The 19,285-nt window shown below is 37.3% G+C and overlaps 2 protein-coding genes across 3 annotated transcripts; one reads left to right on the forward strand and one right to left on the reverse strand.

The window, feature by feature from the left end:
• The first annotated feature begins 1,791 nt into the window (after positions 1–1,791).
• On the forward strand, positions 1,792–11,094 carry LOC144199801 (uncharacterized). Of its 2 annotated transcripts, none has more exons than XM_077721664.1 (8): positions 1,792–1,902; positions 5,665–5,719; positions 6,245–6,280; positions 6,429–6,461; positions 7,509–7,583; positions 7,682–7,750; positions 7,937–7,979; positions 9,301–11,094. In XM_077721664.1, the coding sequence occupies exons 2-8, from the start codon at positions 5,674–5,676 to the stop codon at positions 9,344–9,346; spliced, it is 348 nt and encodes a 115-aa protein (XP_077577790.1). In that variant the 5' UTR covers positions 1,792–1,902; positions 5,665–5,673; the 3' UTR covers positions 9,347–11,094. The 2 variants fall into 2 exon arrangements, with proteins under 2 accessions (XP_077577790.1, XP_077577789.1); XM_077721663.1 differs by lacking the exon at positions 1,792–1,902 and adding an exon at positions 2,879–2,971.
• fxyd5 (FXYD domain containing ion transport regulator 5) lies at positions 11,041–16,280 on the reverse strand. The gene is made up of 10 exons (XM_077721661.1): positions 16,110–16,280; positions 13,964–14,009; positions 13,333–13,368; positions 13,134–13,262; positions 13,020–13,064; positions 12,278–12,349; positions 11,920–11,949; positions 11,722–11,796; positions 11,593–11,638; positions 11,041–11,221 (listed from the first exon to the last, which is right to left on the reverse strand). The coding sequence occupies exons 1-10, from the start codon at positions 16,167–16,169 to the stop codon at positions 11,164–11,166; spliced, it is 597 nt and encodes a 198-aa protein (XP_077577787.1). The 5' UTR covers positions 16,170–16,280; the 3' UTR covers positions 11,041–11,163.
• Between the last annotated feature and the right edge of the window lie 3,005 nt (positions 16,281–19,285).

Raw genomic sequence — 19,285 nt, forward strand, 5'->3', positions numbered from 1 at the left:
CAGGATATCAGGTAGGTTCTTCTTATTTCCATTAATCTATGAATTTCACAAGGCAAAAGACAGTGACAGCAGAGTTAAATTGATTTGTTTAGTAGACGGTGTACTTACCCGAATTTGATTTGGCTCGCCTTTAACCATGAATATGTTAAAATTGTCGATTTTTATCTCCACAATTTGAATTCTGGAGATGGCCGCACCATTCAAATAAGCTTTTGCTACAGAAACCTGCAGTGGAGTGGAAGCACTTATGCCTGGGAATGTAGTCTGTCTGCACCAATGTATAATTACAATTTCCCAGGAGGACAGAAAATTTTCCTTCTAAGGTGCGATAATAGGAATCACCCCATGCAGAGCATATTTTAGTTTTTAAGGAACATAATTGAGTTCCATTTCTGAAGGAGTACTGCACTTTGTATCCACAGTGTAAGTCATCACAAGAGGAAACGTCTAATGGGAGACAGAAACCCAGAGAGTTGAAACATACTCACTTTTATCACACACTGATGGATGCAAATCTTCAATCATTATGCTCAAATAGTGTCCCACACCTGCCTTAATAGACTGGGACTCTATAACATTTGTCTCATTTGAATCATTAACAATATTTTCAGTCATATTTCTTGGGTGAAAAGTGATATCTATAGGTAGAGTAATCTTTTTGGTATCAGACATTGGCCCGGTAGGACAGATATCATCTACAAAGAGCAGTACTGTAAGAGTTGAAGCATTCTGCTCATTGTAATGTCTGTTAAACATCACTGATGACGTGAACTTCATCAAAGGGCAAAACTGAAACAGTCTTTGTTACCCAACTTTGCAAAGATACACAATTCTGCTCCTTACTTGTGGTGACACGCATGGTTGCGTTTACGTTACTCATAGCCAACAGGAGACTAGGGTTCATTCCAGCCTTTAGAGGAGGAACAAAATATTCATAACTTCAAAGAGAAACTGGTTTGAGTTCAGCAAATCCATATAGTTCTCCTACCAAAGGGTCTACACAGGTGAAAGCAACTATGTCTCCTACAGCCTCTTGACTGTAAAGCTCTGAGCCAGATAGGCTGAAATTACTTCGGAGAAAGATCCTCTCAAATGACCCCAAATGGAAGTTAAGGACATGCCCATCAGAATAGAAAGATCCATTAAAGACAACTTCCACAGAAAGGAAAATCTCTACTGATATCTTTCGATTTGTGTTGGTGACTACCAATTCGCTGATGGATGTCTGAGATGGGAAGTTTGGGGTAACTGGATAGCAGTGTCTTCCCGAGGAAGAAACATCATGCTCACGTTCAGTCTGGGTGCATAATGACCCAAAGATTGTAGCTGGTTATTTAGACACTATACTGTGGAGGGAGGAGCAACGAGTACTGGTCAGTCCCACAGACGAAGGCAGGAGAATAGTCTGTGATTGAGTGCCTTTGAGAAAGACACTTTCTGTGAAGTCAGTCTGCAGGACTTTCACAGTGACTGAAGTCCAAACGCCTGTGGCCGTTATTGTTACGTCGTGGCCAGCGGAGGGGTCATCATGAGAAAATTCCAACCAATATTCGCCCCAAAAAGCCCTGAAAAAGAGAAATGCGATTAAAAAAAACTCAACGATAGCCTGCATACAGACTATCTTACTGGAACAGTTGAATTTACAATTCAACACACGCACATGCACGCACAAAGCTGATAACATCATGTGGGTAAAGATATACAGGTTTCCCAGTGTTTGAGCCGGGATAAGATGTGGTGTCAAATTTCAACCAGCTGAGTAGCCAATGAAGTGAACGTTTAAGAGTTCCTGACTCTACACCTGTATTAAATGTGCAGAACGGCTCCTGTACTTTCCATGATAAACAGGATTGCCGTGTGAGAGCAAGAACGGGGAACAATTGAGCTCCAGCAAACGTCTGCGTAAGTTTAAATGCATATTTTTGAGTATGTTCTGACATGACAGGGGGTTTTATTTGCATGGCATGCTTTAAACATTGGTGGCCAACTCAGAATATAGGACTTTTTTTAAAAGGACAAAAACATTTTAGATGGCAATTTAAGTTTCTTAACATTATATTGCATGTCGACAGCTGTAAAAGGTCAGGGGGTGCTATAATATTCTTATTGTATTTTTAAGAATATGCTCTTAGGGATGTAAACAATTAATAAGCAAGTCCTCGAAGGAGTTAGAGCTCCATAGACCACGTCGGGAATGGTTGTCAATCAGCACACCGGCATCTGTAACGGCTTTATGAGTCTCACGACGGGTGAAAGCCCCAGCTGGACGTCATTTGGATAAATGTCAGTTAACGGTGACATAATCTTACATTTTGCAGCAGAAATGCAAAACTTTCCCTCACAACCTACATTATGTTTTTTAAATAGGGTTTCATTCGAAATGTTTAAAAAGTAAATAAATAAATAAGTTGCTGGAAGAGAAGACAGTAATACTGTGAACACGCGGCTCTTGAGGCGTATGCGGTTCCTGGCCAAAATTAACGCGTCTCTGCTTCTGATCATATTTTCTATATACTGTGGCTTTTTGACTCGTTTCAAGTTTCTCTTGTTTTTACTCTCTCTTATTAAAAAACACTCAAATTCATCAGAGTCCATTAAATAATAATAATAAATTATATTTAAAAAATATGATTTTTTATGCTGCTTCTGTCATTAGGTGTGGCTTTTTCACTCTCAGTCTAAAATCTTGGCTGTTTGTGTCTAACTTGTTTGCTACCTCTGCAGTAAATTTTGGCGGTTTGCAAGGTAGAAACACTACATGCGCCCAATAAAGAGGCCGTTTAAAACCCCTTTCACTCCCCCCCTCTTTAGTAGGTGAGTGTAAATTTTGGCCCCAGTTTGACTCAGTGAGTTCTAGTGGATCCCTGTGAGGAAGTGGGCAGTAACTTGGGGAGTGTGTCATTCAATGACGCACTGCACCCGGGCCATAACAAGGATGCACTTCATCCACATTACTCTGCGCTCTCTTTTGGTATGTATATATGCACTATTGCTATTTATACAATTTAGGCCTAATACTTTTCTCAGCATTTTCTTATGCATCTTCTATTTTGCCAGGTAGGGATTTTGGAAATAATCCTATACATGTGTTTATAACTTCAGAATACTGGGATATAAAATATATGAAAAACATAGAAGCTTTACTATTGCTGTCAGAAGTCAGAAAGTACTACTTCATCGGAGTACAACCTATTTTTTTGCATGGGTATCTATGCTGAAAAATGTATACTTTGGTGCGAAAATTCATTTTTTGAAATCTTTAAGCAATCGGATATGGCCCTTTACCGTACAACTTCAGTAAAATTCTAAAAACAAACGTTCACAATTTATTTAATCATATCTAAAAAAATAACATGGATAATACATCACTTAGTTATAAGATAAAACAATAATTACAATATTATGAGATGCAGTATTTTCATGCAGCTTATAATTAGGTGCATCTTGTGTGTGTTTTTTTAAATAAACTCGGTCATTGACATGCACCTCATAGTAATAGTGCAATAGGATCACAAAATAAATGTTTTTTAGTGTTTCTAAATTTGGCCTTTCCTGAACAAATGGTATTCCATTAAATTGTTGTAATTAAATGGCTTTATGGTAAACAAAAATCTAATAAAATTGGGATTTTTTGATACATTTCTGACCGCTAGTATTTATAAATGAATCATCAAACATAAAGCAGTGAATTATAAATAAAATTGCTATTTTATCTTGATAATAATTTCAACAGACCAAAGCTCTAAAGTAAACAAAACAAAATAATTGGTGCAATTTAAAATCTTTCCACTTTTCTTTGGCCATCTATGATTATTAAATCTATGTCCTGAAGGTAGCTGATATGTACTGTATGTTGTAAATTATGTCTTGTATTAAAATGTAAATTTTATTTGTCATTCAGCAGGAATATATTATCCAATTTGAAAATGCTGCAGGCATTAGGCAGCATTTTATTTTGGAGGCAATGGGCGGTGTGATAAATACTCCTTAAATTGGACCCATTTATTATTTCAGGCAGAGCAACCAAGGATAGAAATTTAGATACTGTTTTTATTCATAGCTTCTTATGCTGTTTCCATTAGGACAGCTCCTCCACCGATCGAGAGGCTGAAACAGCCTTCACTATACGGCCTTCCAAATTGACACATTTTCTTTTAATTTACATCTAGGTTTTCTAATGTGGCCAATCAAATATTTTGAGCTATAATTTGGCTCATAATCCTTTTTACGCTCCATAGGAAGGACAACTAAATAAATGATAAAAAAAGAATATCGTCTTACTGATTGTTGCTTATTGAACTTTATTTAACCGGGAAATGAGTAATACGTAAGCAGACTTACTACATTTCTGCAAAAGGAATATTATCCCAAGAGTTCATGATCAGTGAGTGGTACCTGCCTTCTGTGTAATGGATATGTGTATTACATTGGTTCTTTCCACGTAGTCATTAAAAGTAAAGGAAATCGAAAACAATGGGTGCAGCAAACAATGGCGAGTGTGAACAAAGGTCAGTAAGCACGCTCCTTCTGAATGACTTGCCTGAGTGAGCATTGGTTCCTGATCCCAGGAAAATCTCAATGATTTGGTCACACCAGAGAGACTTTGTCAGGACTTCCACTGGAAGAGAGCTCGTTCCCATGTTTTCCTATTTTTAAAAATATCATTCGGTATTGTATTGTGTTGCATCCAGCTGGGCCTTTGTTTTGTTTTATGCAGAACAGCTGTGTTTTATATCATGGTAGTGCAGAATTCCACGTTTAATTTTGGGTTTTTGCCATCTGGAGTTTGCTTTAAACTCATGTCATTGAATGGGGAATATTTGCTCTTGGGGGTGAAGTAGTTCATCTTCTCCAAATCATTCATTCATGTTTTGAACCACTTTATCCTCATTAGGGTCGCGGGGGTGCTAGAGCCTATCCCAGCTGACATTCCAGAGGCAGGGGACACCCTCAATTCATGGCCAGCCGATCGCAGGTCACGAGGAAGCAGACAAAAACTCTCTCTCACATTCACTTTGGGGCAATTTAGACTGTCCAATCAGCTTACCATGCATGTTTTTGCAATGTGGGAGGAAACCGGAATACCTGGTAGAAAAGCCACACCGGCCCGGGGAAAACATGCAAACTCCAAATAGGTGGACCCACCTGGATTTGAACCCAGGACCTCAGAGCTGTGAGGCCGACGTGCTAACCACTGTAGTCGCCAGGCCGCCCTTCCTTCCTCACATAATGTAAATTAAAGTTAAAAATACATTCAATCCATTTTGTTATAATTTTGTTGAAATAGTATGTAGTGCCTAAAGGACAGAAGGACAGCACAATGTCAAAATACCTCTTGTTGGCAGCTGACTGTGACAGATTTTTTTGCTGAGGAGTGTGGGAAATAAGGGTCTCCTTTTCTGTCCCTCGCACGCACTTCAAGTTGCAATGTAGCCTTGTGTGCACACCCCTAGACCTGGAAAAACAGCACAAGTAGGACTTTTTAATTTTCCACTGACTGCTTACGTGAGGCAGACTCTCCGGGTGCCAAACAAGACCAATAATAGGCATCGTTGAATCTTTCCATCACACTCAATGTCTGAACCAAAAACACATTTTTACACGTCAATGTGTGAACTTGTAAGGAGGTATTTTTAACTTGGTTCCTTTCCCTCTCTTCAACAGCATTCGAATATGATGCCATTGTTGCTATTGTGTCTGCTGCTGCCAACCTCAACTGGTGAGTGCTGATTTCTGTATTGTTTGCTTCCAATAAACATCTAATCAATGAGCATGTTTTCCTCACTTACCAATGTACAGTACTGGATGTGTTGTTTATATAAAGCTGAGGCAACGTCAGAGTAATATTGAATTATTGATCGTACAAAAAAATCAATGGGGAGCTGCACTGTAGTAGTCAGTTTTGTATTTGCATATGCAATAAACAGCAAAAATATGTATATTAGGTAGCATATATTTAGTCATGTGTTCATTCATTCATTCATTTTTTGGACCGATCACAAGGGTCGTGGGGGTTGCTTTTGATTTTGGGTTAAACTTGATTTCTCTCTTTAAAATATATTTGTAAAAATCAATTGAGAAGCAGATTTTTAGTCTCACAAAAACTGGCAATTGAAAAGGGGTAAGAACATTTTTTAAAAACTTGAACAGATCATATCCATGATTCAATATTCATTAATCAAACAATGAGTAAAGGTTAATCAATTGATTGTTTGATGAATTCATGTTTTCTTTTATTCCACAGTTTTTTCTGAAGAGTTTGAAGGATCAGCTATTGATGGTATGTGACACTGTACGTGACATACACAATATTGGCTGCATGGAGTCATTCATGTTTACGAGTACACCATGTGAACTGTTATTGTCATTTGCCCTCATCGTGAGGGTTTGTAACATCTGCATAACTCTTTCTCCCGCCCAATCAACAGGCTTCGATGATGAGGATGCATTAGAGGAGAATGGTGAGTTGATTTTTATTTCCCAAGAGTATGTAATGGAAGCAGGAGTTTTTATGGCTTACGTCACTAAGGTAAACAGTATAATGGCAGGCATCCAAAGGAGAGTACAGGAAGGTTGTAGTCCCGGCAGTTATTGTCATTAAGCTTTGTGTACAGGTCATTGTATCCCAAAGGGACGTGTGAACAGCTTTGGCCCCTGTCATCCCATCTCCTACCTCCCATCAACCATTCAGTCCGAAATAGAATCAATTAGCTCCCCATAGGGACCCGAGCATTGTGCCAAAAGGCCAATGAACATTTCAACATCCTAGCCATCCTGCCCACAGGTCATCTAATCAACATTGGCATTCTCATTCCCTCGGTGCTCCTCTCTTTGTCACTCCTCATTTTCTCTGTGGAAGACATATGATGGAATTACAGATCAGTTCACGCAAAGCTACCTCCTTGGAAATAGACTCCATTTTCTTGTTTATCCTTGCTGAGCCCACTAGTGTTGTGTCCTAAATTTGTATTGCTTTCTTCTATGGAAATTGGGCAACATGCCTCTCTTTTTGACTTCTAGAACTATTAAAGGTTTATTTAGAGGGTATCATGGATGGGGTACTAGACAGGTTTTAAGAGTACATTTCAGTTTGCTTAAAATATTTATAGCTGCAATGTTTTTTTCCCCCCAAAAATACTATGTTGTCTTAAAATTGGAGTATAAATCATTATGATAACAACACACTCATATGGTTTGCTAGAGCCCAAAAGCATTTGGAAATTACTGTAATAATTTCCAGACATATATTTTGTCTTGACTTTGTTATCTGTTACCCGTGCTTGCATCAGACGGGTTTTATTTGGTATACCAAGTGATTTCTCAATTCAGCAGATTTGGAAGTAATCATACTTGAGTGTACTTAATAAATATGAACTCAGCTTTCTGAAAAATGTTGCCTGTACAGCCATGAACACCCTTCTCTGACAATATTTTGATATTGTACATAAAAATGATTGCTATTCAAGTCAATGTGTTCCTAAAGCTTTGAGTTCTGTATTCTCTTTCAGAGATTGACGGAGACCAGGACACGGAGGATTTAGAACTGTTTATTGATAAAAGCAAAGATCTGGATAACACAACTGGTAGGTAAACATCTACCAAAGAAATATTATTGTCGATATATGCATAAGCTTTTAGCTGTCACTAACAGACAATCATTTATTTATATTTCTTTCTATAGATCAGTTGACTCTGATTGTCATTATTGGAGCCGTGACTGCGTTGACTGTCTCAGTTGCAGCTGTAGTTGGTAAGTTTGTGACTTGTTGGAATCTCGTTGAGTGAAATGAAAGTATGGGTGTTTCAATTGAACTGATGACAAACGCACTGCTAAAACGTCCTTTCAATCTTTGGCAATAATTCTGTTTGCCGCAACGAACTATGAACAATTAAACAGGTCCAGCAGCTCCAACCTTATTCCATTTCTCTCTTGCAGCGGTAATGTTAGTAAGACGTCGAAAGCACAAACAACAGCAAGGGTAAGGTTTTAGTTATCATTTTATTGGTTGATTTGCTGTATTCTTTCTTTTTTTCTTGTTTTTTTAGACGTTAAAGTGTTCTATTATGTAAATGCTGTTCAAATAGAGTTGGATGGAGAGCTGGTGGCCTATTTTTACTCTATGTCAACCTGTAGGTACAGAACCTGTCTGGTGGCTAACAGTCTCCCTGCTGCTTCTGGCAAATTGCCACATGTTATCTGACCTTCCAGCAATGAAACTACTGAGATAAACACTTAAAAAATAAAATGGAACTAGCTACCACCCAACTGAGCATGCTTAAACTTGTAGAGCAATGCCATCACAGCCGGAGGCTGTTATGCGTCACCATTTGAAATCTCCCCAACACTTAGTTTCTCCATCTAGCCATCAAACAATAGATTCAAGATGGTAAACACCAATGGGCTGGTGTGACCCCATCAAACAAGACTTAACCTGTTCTAAAGCTCAAATTATTTTAAACAACCTTCAAAAACAGAGTGATTAAAGCATATTCGCTTTCTGACAAAAGTGCAACGAAGCTTCACATCTGACTAACACAGTAGATGCAAAAAATAATTAGCACTACAGAACTATGAAATATGAGTTTTGATGTTTTGCAGCTCTGGGTATAACACTTGATCTGCAACTTTTGTCAATGTAGTAGATAAACTTGATGAAAGTAATCTTGCATCATTTGTTGAGCAGACTTTATATAAATTCATCTAGACTGCATTGGTCTCCAAACCGATCCTTGAGGGCCGCTGTGGGTGCAGGTTTTTTTCTCTCCAACCAATCCAACCAAAACAGTTTAACCAATGAGGTTTCTGCTGAAAAGAGAAGCACCTGGCTGCAATCCACTGATTGCACTAGGATACCAGATTGGTGGAAAGGATTCCTCTTACAGGTTGGAATGAAAACCCACCCCCACTGCAGCCCTTTCTGGAATATTTTGTGGACCACTGCTAGAAGATTACTGGCTACTTTCTCGGGCTGTAATAGGTATTTATGTGTTTAATTCCATCTGATTGCACTGTTGAAAAGATACTTAATATCACAGCAACTTGTTGGTTCAACAATCCCAACTGAGGTGGTCTGTGTTTTGAGTCAATGTGGCAGCTGTAAGAACTGTGCTGAAAGAGTTAGACTTGTTTCCTGGGGTTTTGATTCTCAAATGTTCCTCCTGCTGCCAAACATAAAATTATCCCCCAAAAATCCAGAGAAAATGGCATGTTTGCCAGTGTTTCATCTCAAATGGTCTGCTTTTGTCCCCACGTCCCCCTGACCTCAACCTACACTATATTCCTTTTCCTTGTGCTACTAGGATTTACTCTGTACCTACAGAGCAGGACCAGAAAGGGGCAGTCTAGTTCCTGGAAAAGAAGTCAGTCTGGAACACACATATACATGCTAGAGCTCGCCAGGCAATATCATCTCATCATGGGGATTAAGTTTCTTTAATTGCTCTGCCAAATCTATATATATATATATGAATTCACGAGTAATTCTGTAATATAGTATTTTTTCTTCCATGTCCATACTCTTTGTTTCCAACAAGAACCCAATTTAAGGACATTTGGAACATATTCAAATGTTCTAATTAGATTCCATTTTGGGAATGCAATTCAAAAAGCTATAAATATGGTTTAATGCTTTTATAAAAGGATATTTATTTGCAGTGCCAGCAGTCTCCTAGTAGTTCATTACCAGAGATCAGCTTCAGAGTGACTGAATGTTTAACTTGGTAAATGTGGAAAAAATCTTGATGGATGTGAAATGATTGGTGTCTGGACTAAACATGCTAATCAAAACTAAACTCGCAAATAAGTCTGCAATTGCTTCTCTGGGTCTGTCATTTCTTTTCATGCCTATTAAAAGTGACGGCAGGATCTTGAATAAAAGATTTAAAAGAAAACAACCCCAACCCAAAAGATTAAACTGTTGGGTTAAACGCTCATTCTAAACAGCATCAAATTAATCGAAGGCCTTAAATGATGTTTGAAATTCTCCTTTTCATGTCGGAAAATGCTCACTTGAAAATCTTCTGTTGTGAAGCTTGCAAACAGTCGTGTGACTGCAGAGGCAGGTTAATGGCTCACAATTGTTAGAGAGGCTCGGTGTGAAAATCTCATGAATCAAATAAAGCCTAATGGACAAATGGGGAACATTGTAACAATACCTCTATTGCATCCACACCGAGCAGGATGTTTCCCCGCTGTCATTTTAGTGGGAATCAATCGTTCCCTGTGAAGCAAGGCTTTCATTTTAACAACACAAGTTGTTCATTATTTGGGAAAGGCAGACTTTGTTGCTGAGGTTGAATTGGAAGGGGCACTCTTTAGTTTTCACTTGTCTAATGAGAAAGGTAGCATGGAACATTTTCGAAACAAATAAGCTGTCACGTCACCTTCCCATTGTATCCTACATCACTTGGTAGCTGTTTCAAGAGGGACAATAGGAGGAGTAGCTCTTAACAAAAATTAGTATATTGAACATCCACATTTTAAAAACCTTCTCTAATAATTGCTTGTATAGAAATCTCAAAATAAATAGCATTTGGCAAGACCAACACGATTCTTTATTTTTATCTGGCATTGCCTTTGTCAAATATTGTAGCTGTAATTGTCTTATGTACGATTTTACAAAGTATAATATTTGCATTATGGCTTTTTTTTCATACACAGAACCCTTCATCTAGAATATTTTATTGATGTTGTTGCAAATTAAAATAATTGTGAAATATTTATCAAAAAGATGAAATCAGGAGATAAGTTTGAATGTTTATATGATGTTTTCTTCTACTTGTGAGTTATTTTGTATCAGCATTTCCAAGTTTTTTCAACAATTAATTAAAGTGTACATGATACCATGTACAACATTTATAAACCACAATGTTTGTGCATCTAAAATGTGTTCTCATTCAGATATCTGTCATTAAACAGTGTTTTAAAGTGTGCCAAAATGAGCTTATTCTTTAGGTTTGGGCTTTCCTTCATTGAAAATATTTAGGTGCCTGCATAAAAAAGGCACCATTTTTTGTACACGCATTTAAAACATTGCAAAATTGGTATCACCCTGTATTTTATTGTAATTAATAAAGAAACAGAAAAATATAGTACCACTTTTTACTTTGTGAACACAATTCATTTGTCAATTTGACATTTTAGACTCAGTTCCACTGTGTTTATCAAGAAGGCGTTGATGACAATAGGATCTCTTTGTTTCTTTTCTCCACTGTGTATGACCTGGAAAACACAAAACACACTGATTATTTTAACAAACTACTACTGTACCTCTGAGCAGAAAACCCTGCAGTTTTTTTTCCTGGTTGGAGTTAAGACTTATGATTAGAAGCATTTAATCATCACAAACATCTTAGTCAGCGTTCTGTTGGTTCAAGTGATTGATTGTATATCGTATATCATTCACTTGTGTGATATAAATTACTCAGGCCAGTTAACGGTATGATAAGCAGCTAGCCTTCATGTATATTAGAGCTGCAGTTGAAATGCAAACACTCAACATTCTGGCACTTTCGTAAACCACTCTACAAATGGTCAGTCATCACTTTTTAAAAAAATCATAATTAAAATAATGAAAAAATTAAAGTTCTTACCTTGACGACCTCTTGGGACACTTAGGAACCCGACAGATCTTACCACCTACACAAGGGATTAAAAAAAAAAACGTTTAATTTAGTAATAATCATGATAATCTCAAGAAAATATCAGTACTATTATCTTACAGCCAATGACCATGAGACCAACCACGAAGAGAACTGCAGCGATGGACATTCCTATCACTTGCAAAGACCAATAATCTACAAAAAAAATAAATAATGGGGTTGACATTTTTATTTTGTATGCTAGAGTGCTTCATTCCATTTGTAACACTTGTCCTCATTGGGATCACAAACTAAAAATTGTTAAACATCAATTCTTACCGTATGTGAAATCACTATCCCAAGATGGATCTACAACAAAAGTTGAGAAATAAGTCGGCAGGATGGAATTGAATAAGAAAATAAAAAATAAAAGCCAGTTGGAGGTGACATCTTGTGGCCCAGCTGACAAATTGATGACGGAGTATCACAAACATCTTATCTCTTCTCGCAAAAGGTGTAATTGAACATTAATCTGCTAGCAAGACAGAAAGTGAGGTGCTCTATGTCTCCTGTCTGCCGTGGGATTCGTTTGGAAAGCTAGAAATAGTAAGACTGTCAGCCTGCCATGAGATAACAATAAATATGTACAAGCCCGGGGCATTTCATTTGTTGATGGAGTAGCAAAATGTTTGGTTACCCCAGGCAAGAGGTTGGTGAGTGCCATTTTTGGTGGTTTTCTTTGTGGTGGTAGGAGAGGATGTCACGGTCTCTGTCAGGGGCAAAAAACAACAACATATAATACAATCTGTACATGTATACACACAAATATACATGCGCCATGTTCGACATTCGCGTCCTTGGTGCATCGTGGATTTTCTATATTAATTGGTAATTAAATAAATACTAAGTAGTAGTCTATTCTGTTTTTTTTGCTCCATTCTAAATCGAGTACAATCTAAATAAGAAAAGTGTGCATAAAAAATCAAATTAACACATGCATAACCAGGAAGAAAAGGAATTACTTGACAGTTTGCACAGCATGTTAAAGTTAGTAAAAAGTGAAACAAAAAAACATGTATTTCCTACTTCTGATATGTTAAATACCATTAGCTCACTAGGAAAAAGAACTCAACCCATCGTAGAATATTTGTGATGAAAAAAAAGTTAAACTATGAGCAATCTTAATCTAAAATTATAATTTTAGTTTTGGACACCAATAATACTGTATTATATACATATATGACAATAAAAGCTTTCCTTTATATGCTTTTAAAATGCATTTTTTCCATATTTACACAGTCTTACTCCACTTCCACCGTCATTTCTAATTGCGATTGATTTATTTTTCTATCCGTACCCCCTTGTCCCACCACTAGTCAATGGCTCCACCATCTGGGTGCGCTTAACACATCAACAACTTCCTAGGTGAATATCAATACCTGGTTCAAATGTCAGCTCACTCTTTGTTGTCCCCACACTGGAAACTACAAGAAGACATTTGTTCACATTAAGAACTACTCTGGTAAAATAAGATGGATTGATAAATACTATACTTAATATGGTGACTGTCGAGTTGGTTGCTTCTGGCCTGGTGGCAGTGATGTTCACGGAATTGATGATGATGCTCTGGTTTAAGGTACTCATAAAAGGGTCAGCAGTACTGGTGAAATCTAGCGGTTTACCTGTTGCAACAAGTCAGAATAAATCACCACGCTGCAGACATATTAAATAATGGAAAGTATGTGAACGTACCAGGCATTGGAGCGAAATTCTCTACAGCCTTTGACACTGTAGAAAGAAGACTTTCATTACTTGAGATGGTGGCAGACTTTTGATAACAAGACGCAATTGTAGTGGGATTGACGGCAAATACAAAGCACAGACTGTGGTTGCCTCATCTAATGTTGTGAAATGTTGTCTTGGTGACCAATTAACAATCAGAGGCCACACAGAAAGTCAAAGTAATAGTTTGAGTGGGGGAGAGTGACAGTCTACAGACATGGCTCACATGAAAGCACTAGTGACCACAGAGCTGGAATGTAGTGGGCCACTCATAGCACAGGAAGGCCTTTGTTTACCCATTCTGGCTCTCATCTTCTTCCAATTACCACCAAAGTTCTTCCAAAAACTTTCTTAGACAAAAATTAATCAAAGCCTCTAAGAAACAAAAATAAAACTCAATAAAAGAATAATTAAAATGTTAAAATAGAAATAAAAGCAATAAATACAGTACATTGATGCACTACTACACCTTCTACTTACATGTGCCTCATGTACTATGAAAAATTCATTCATAGGTGGTGTGGCTTATAATGCTATGGGTCTTACATTCAAAAAAAAATCCATAGTATTTTCAATTTATTAAAATAATTGTGCCACTTACCATTTAAGAATGCTGACAGCAAAAAAGCAAGAAAGGTCAGGTTGATCTGAAAGAAAACAACATATTTTTTCCTTTGTAGAAACTACTGCACAGCAAGCATGAATGGCTGAGTGGTTAGCGAGTCGTATCACAGTGGGAGACGTGGGTTTAAATCCAGGTCAATCCACCTGTGTGGACTTTGCATGTTCTATCTGGGCCTGTGTAGGTTTTCTCTGGGTACTCTGGTTTGATCTCACATTCCAAAAACATGCATGGTAGGCAGATTGGACACTCTAAAATGCCCCTAGGTATGAGTATAGGTGTGAATGAGTGATTGTCACCTTATGCCCTACAATTGGCTGGCCACCAATTCAGGGTGTCCCCCGCCTCTGCCCCAATGTCAGCTGGGATAGGCTCCAGCAGTCAGTTGAAACGTGCCTTGAAAGTGTTTGCGTTTTATGATCCCCAGCTCATGAATTGTGCTCTCGTCCCAGGACCTTTTTCAGGCCCCACGTCTGACCCTCAAGCACTCTTTCGTGAGCCTCATTTGCTTCTCACTGGTCCAACTGCCCGGAGCTGGGAACTCTACACCCCTCCCTCCAGTGGCTGCTGTCAACTTGCCCTTGGCCTTTGGCTTTATCATCAGTCTCCTCACGCCTTTCACTTGTCTCACGAGAAAATATATGTTTTACTAATCACAGTCTGTCGCGCCAGTGTCTGCATTTTGAATCCTTTTAATGGTGCAAATGCTACCATCTTAAGTGACACTCACAACATTGCCCTCGAAATAATACAATTTTCGACTGGATATATTTGAAACAGAAAACCAAAACATTCCTACTGTAACATTATGTCAGGGGTTCTATTTTACAGTACTTTAGTTTTCTATAATAGTGCGCTTCAAAACTGATTGTCAATTCCAGGGAATTTTCTTACTAAATCATGCATTCCTGCATTTTCTGAACTGCTTTCTCCTCACTAGGGTTTCAGGGGGTGCTGGAGCCTACCCCAGCTGACTTCGGGTACGAGGTGGGGCAGGCCCTGAATTGGTGGCCAGCCAATTGCATGAATTGATTTGAACTCAGGACCCCAGAACTGTGAGGCCCACACAATAACCACTCATCCACTGGGCCGCCCTTACTAAATGACTAGTAATTAGTAAAATATTTCATTTGCATGATAGTGAATCAAATAAGACATCATTGATGGTTTCTATGGTTACAGGATCACGAGGGCAAACTACTAAATTGCACTGAATCTTTGGCAGCACACAAAACAGGATTTGTTTACAGAGCAAGAGAAAATAGAACTTGGACAATTAAAGTGGGGGGAGTGTTTCTATGGAGCCTTATTTGACGAGGCAGGCAGGCAGGCAGGCAGGCAGGAAGTTTGCTTTGCGGTCAGCACCAAATGTGCCATCGCTCCTTCCTTTTTGACGCAACATCCCCCACACTTCTGTCGCGGCGTGCCACACAATTGCTCTTTACTTTGAATGTCAATTTTTTTCAAATGCGCACAGCAATATAAACACTGAAAAACATAAGAATGCGACTGTAAATTGTGTTCACAATCCGCCCACACCAGTTTGAGAGAAAGTCTGTATCGATCAAACTTCATTGTTTGCTTCAAGTGTAAACCTGTCACCAATTAAAATGTGGAAATGGAGAACATGTCAACATTTTTCTCCTAAGTTGATTGAAATCCTCAATGTATAGATTCCAAAATCACTACAGTAGGTCTGAGGCTTTATTTTCAATGTGAGAGCAGAGACAGAAGGTATATAAAAGACAGCGATACATATAAATGTATTCCTTGGTGTTGCTTTAAATCCCCATTCCCTCCTGAAAGCAAATGAATGGTTGACCTATCCTGGTGGCAGCTCGTCCTCCAGGCTTGAAGAGTGTGACAGGTGAGCATCTAGACTGCCTTGAGCAGTGACAGCTCACATTAGCAGGTCATGCCAATCTTCATCTTACTGCATAGCATATGTCAAAGCTAAGGCCCATTCCCCTCAGGGGCCTATAAAGGCTTCTACCCCCTCATGACCCAACTGTTTGTCACTTCTCCGTCCGTCTGCTCATGTTTTTTCCGTCTGTCATCCGCCATCAATCGGACTTCATCAAAACAAGTCATTCTAATCAGACTATGAAGACTGTCGTGTGCCTACCTTTGTGTCCATTGTGTAAAGTAGCCTGCGACAAATTTTCATCTTCTTCACCCTCATCATCCACCAGGCTTTTTTTCTTCCTCATTTGAGAGGCTGATGAGGTAACGGCCAAACAACCACACCCATGTGATCTCCGTCACTACTTCCTCATTCAGACATGTCAACTCTGTCTCATTTGTTCCCTCCTCCCCTACTAAAGATCCTTTGTTTTCAACTCACGCTTTGTCTTATGGCTCAGCAACACCGATCATTGTTCCCTTAAGCTTCTTCAGGGACATATTAAGCTTTTTAATCTTGATTCATCTTTAATCATGCTCTCTTAATAAGATCACTGTGGTACATTTAAAAACAATTCTCTTAGGGACACCACTAATAGCGATTTTTACACATCCTACTGGTCTTGCTGAAACTAGCCTGGTTTTAGAGAGAAGCCTTGCTTCATGCAAATATTTTTAATTGAACCATTTGCTTAACGTCACAACTGCCTGTGTAGCTAGAACTCATTTTTGTTGGCGGGCCACATTGACAGCAATCATCATCATCATTAAAACTAACAATATATTGTAAAGGCACCACACTGAGTCTGTATGGCCAGCTCCATTACTATCATCAATAATGTAAAAAAAAAACAGTAATTATGGGGCATATGTGTGTTTATGTGCGTATTTTAGTCAAGACAAGACAAAGCCTGCGATTCATCCATATGTTTTGTACTTCTGTTCTTAACAGGCTTTTTCCCGGGTATGAATCAACAATTCATGCAGTGAAATGTCAGGTCACTTATAATTGGAATCATTCTACTTATTATTAGCAGAACTTGGCTGCTGTGAATGACTGGATCAGTTTAATCATGAGGATGAGTGTTTTATTTATTCCGTCAACACCCACCTCACCCCCATTTCCTGAAAATGTCACAATAAAGACAACTGTTTTGACTTTTTCAATATTTACTTTTTAACACTTCACTTATAACTAACTTTGAATTCGATAGCACCCCAATATTATGCATGAAAAAGTGTTTGCATGCCTCGAACCGTCGACCCCAGAACTGTGAGGCCGACACGCTAACCACCTGGTCGCCGGGCGACCCTATATTTTAATGTAATTCCTCAATTTTGTAAATTATCTGGTGAGCTAATAGGTTTAGTCAGCATACCAAAAATATGTCCCATTAAAAAGGTTCCTTGTTCGGATATAACATTGAGTTATTTTTTTTTAAACTCATTAAATCTGATGATTATTTCTAGTAAATTATGCATTCATATCCCACCCTCAAAAAAAGCAATTGAAAATGACTCGTTTTAGTTAGTCGAATGGTATGCAATGGAAATACTGAGCTGTTCAGAAGAATGAAAGAAACAAAATAAATACATATTTTTCCCCAATGTGTCTGACTTGTCTGCATACGTTTGTTCAGACAGTATGACTGATGTGACGAATTATGCTCTAGGTCTAGGCAAATGCAGAAGCAAGCAGCTCATATATAATAGCCCTGTGTGTACAATTGTGTGCCAGTCTCTGTACTGTGCAAAAGCAAAGGGAGACAAAGAAACCTAGAGGAACTCAAATGCAACACAAATGCTAAATGACAGGCGACGGCTGCTTGCTCATTTGAGTGTATTTCATTAGTAATGGTATATGGTATTTCACTCACTGGTCTAGTTTAATGAATGAAGGACTATATTTGGTCGCTTTATATCAGTGGTGAACAGTCAGAGTCAACAAGCCATCCTAAATTTGCGAATTTATTCCATGACATTGCCTTACTTCCTCATTTTTGTACTGCTTCCAGTAGTTTATGAAAAAAAATAATTACACACACACACAACAAAACTGCTGTGTAAATTATGCTTTATCTTTAATTTGTAAGGCATTAAAACTGGGCCCTGCAATTATTCTATAGGTAGTTACTAAGGACACCAAAGAAAGCAGAGAAAACCAAAATCAAACTAAAAGGGATTTTAAAATGGGAAGGTGGCCTTCACACAGGATAGACTTTCAGCCTGAGTCCATTTATCTGAAAAGAAAATGGATATGGAAAGAGTTCCAAATTCATAAAATAACTGACATGTTAAAATGTTTTGAATGCACAAAAGTTCACAGGTTCAGATCTGAAAACTGGCTATGTTTTAAGAATATTAAGATGAGTTATTTTCTTTTACTAGTGCCAGTAGCCACATTTGAATTATATCATTGTTTGAATAAAAACACTTTAGATGCTGATTTATCTTAGATTGAGAAGGATTTAGCAAACCTTGACCTTCACCTACTTTTATAATCAGTTTGGATGAATCTGTGTGGGATGTGTATGTTTTTCTGATGATTACTGATGTTGGAAGGTTTCATCTTAACCTTGAAGAAAACCACACGTTCTATGTACTGATCCGACATGACACTTCTGTTATCCCAACAAAAAATTGGCTCTATTCCTTTTTCCACTGTCAATGAATAAAAGATGATGATTTTAACATGAAATATTGGACCGGGTAAGGGGAAACAAGGTCCAAATGTGTATGTATTGTGTTGAAGCTACAAAGATTAAACTTTCTCCATTTAATGTATTCAGTTCATACAACATTGTTTCTTGGGTTAGATAAGCAAAACTACCATTCTTTTGAAGAATTATTCATGGTAGCTTCTTTTTAAAGTGCCAGATTTTAAACAGATCGAAATAATTATATGTATATATATATATATATATATATATATATATATATATATATATATATATATATATATATATATATATATATATATATATATATATATATATATATATATATATATATATATATATATATATATATATATATATATATATATATATATATATATATATATATATATATATATATATATATATATATATATATATATATATATATATATATATATATATATATATATATATATATATATATATATATATATATATATATATATATATATATATATATATATATATATATATATATATATATATATATATATATATATATATATATATATATATATATATATATATATATATAACTATGTGTACTATGTATATATGTATGTATATATAACTGTACTTTAGGTAGTAAAAAATGTGGGCTTTAAGTTAAGTAGAAAATGATAAATCCACAGAAATCGATGTGCTTTGAATGCTAACTGCAAGTTATCGATCTGTTTTC

Source organism: Stigmatopora nigra, chromosome 7 (genome assembly GCF_051989575.1).
Source record: "Stigmatopora nigra isolate UIUO_SnigA chromosome 7, RoL_Snig_1.1, whole genome shotgun sequence".
NCBI classification, from domain to species: Eukaryota; Metazoa; Chordata; class Actinopteri; order Syngnathiformes; family Syngnathidae; genus Stigmatopora; species Stigmatopora nigra.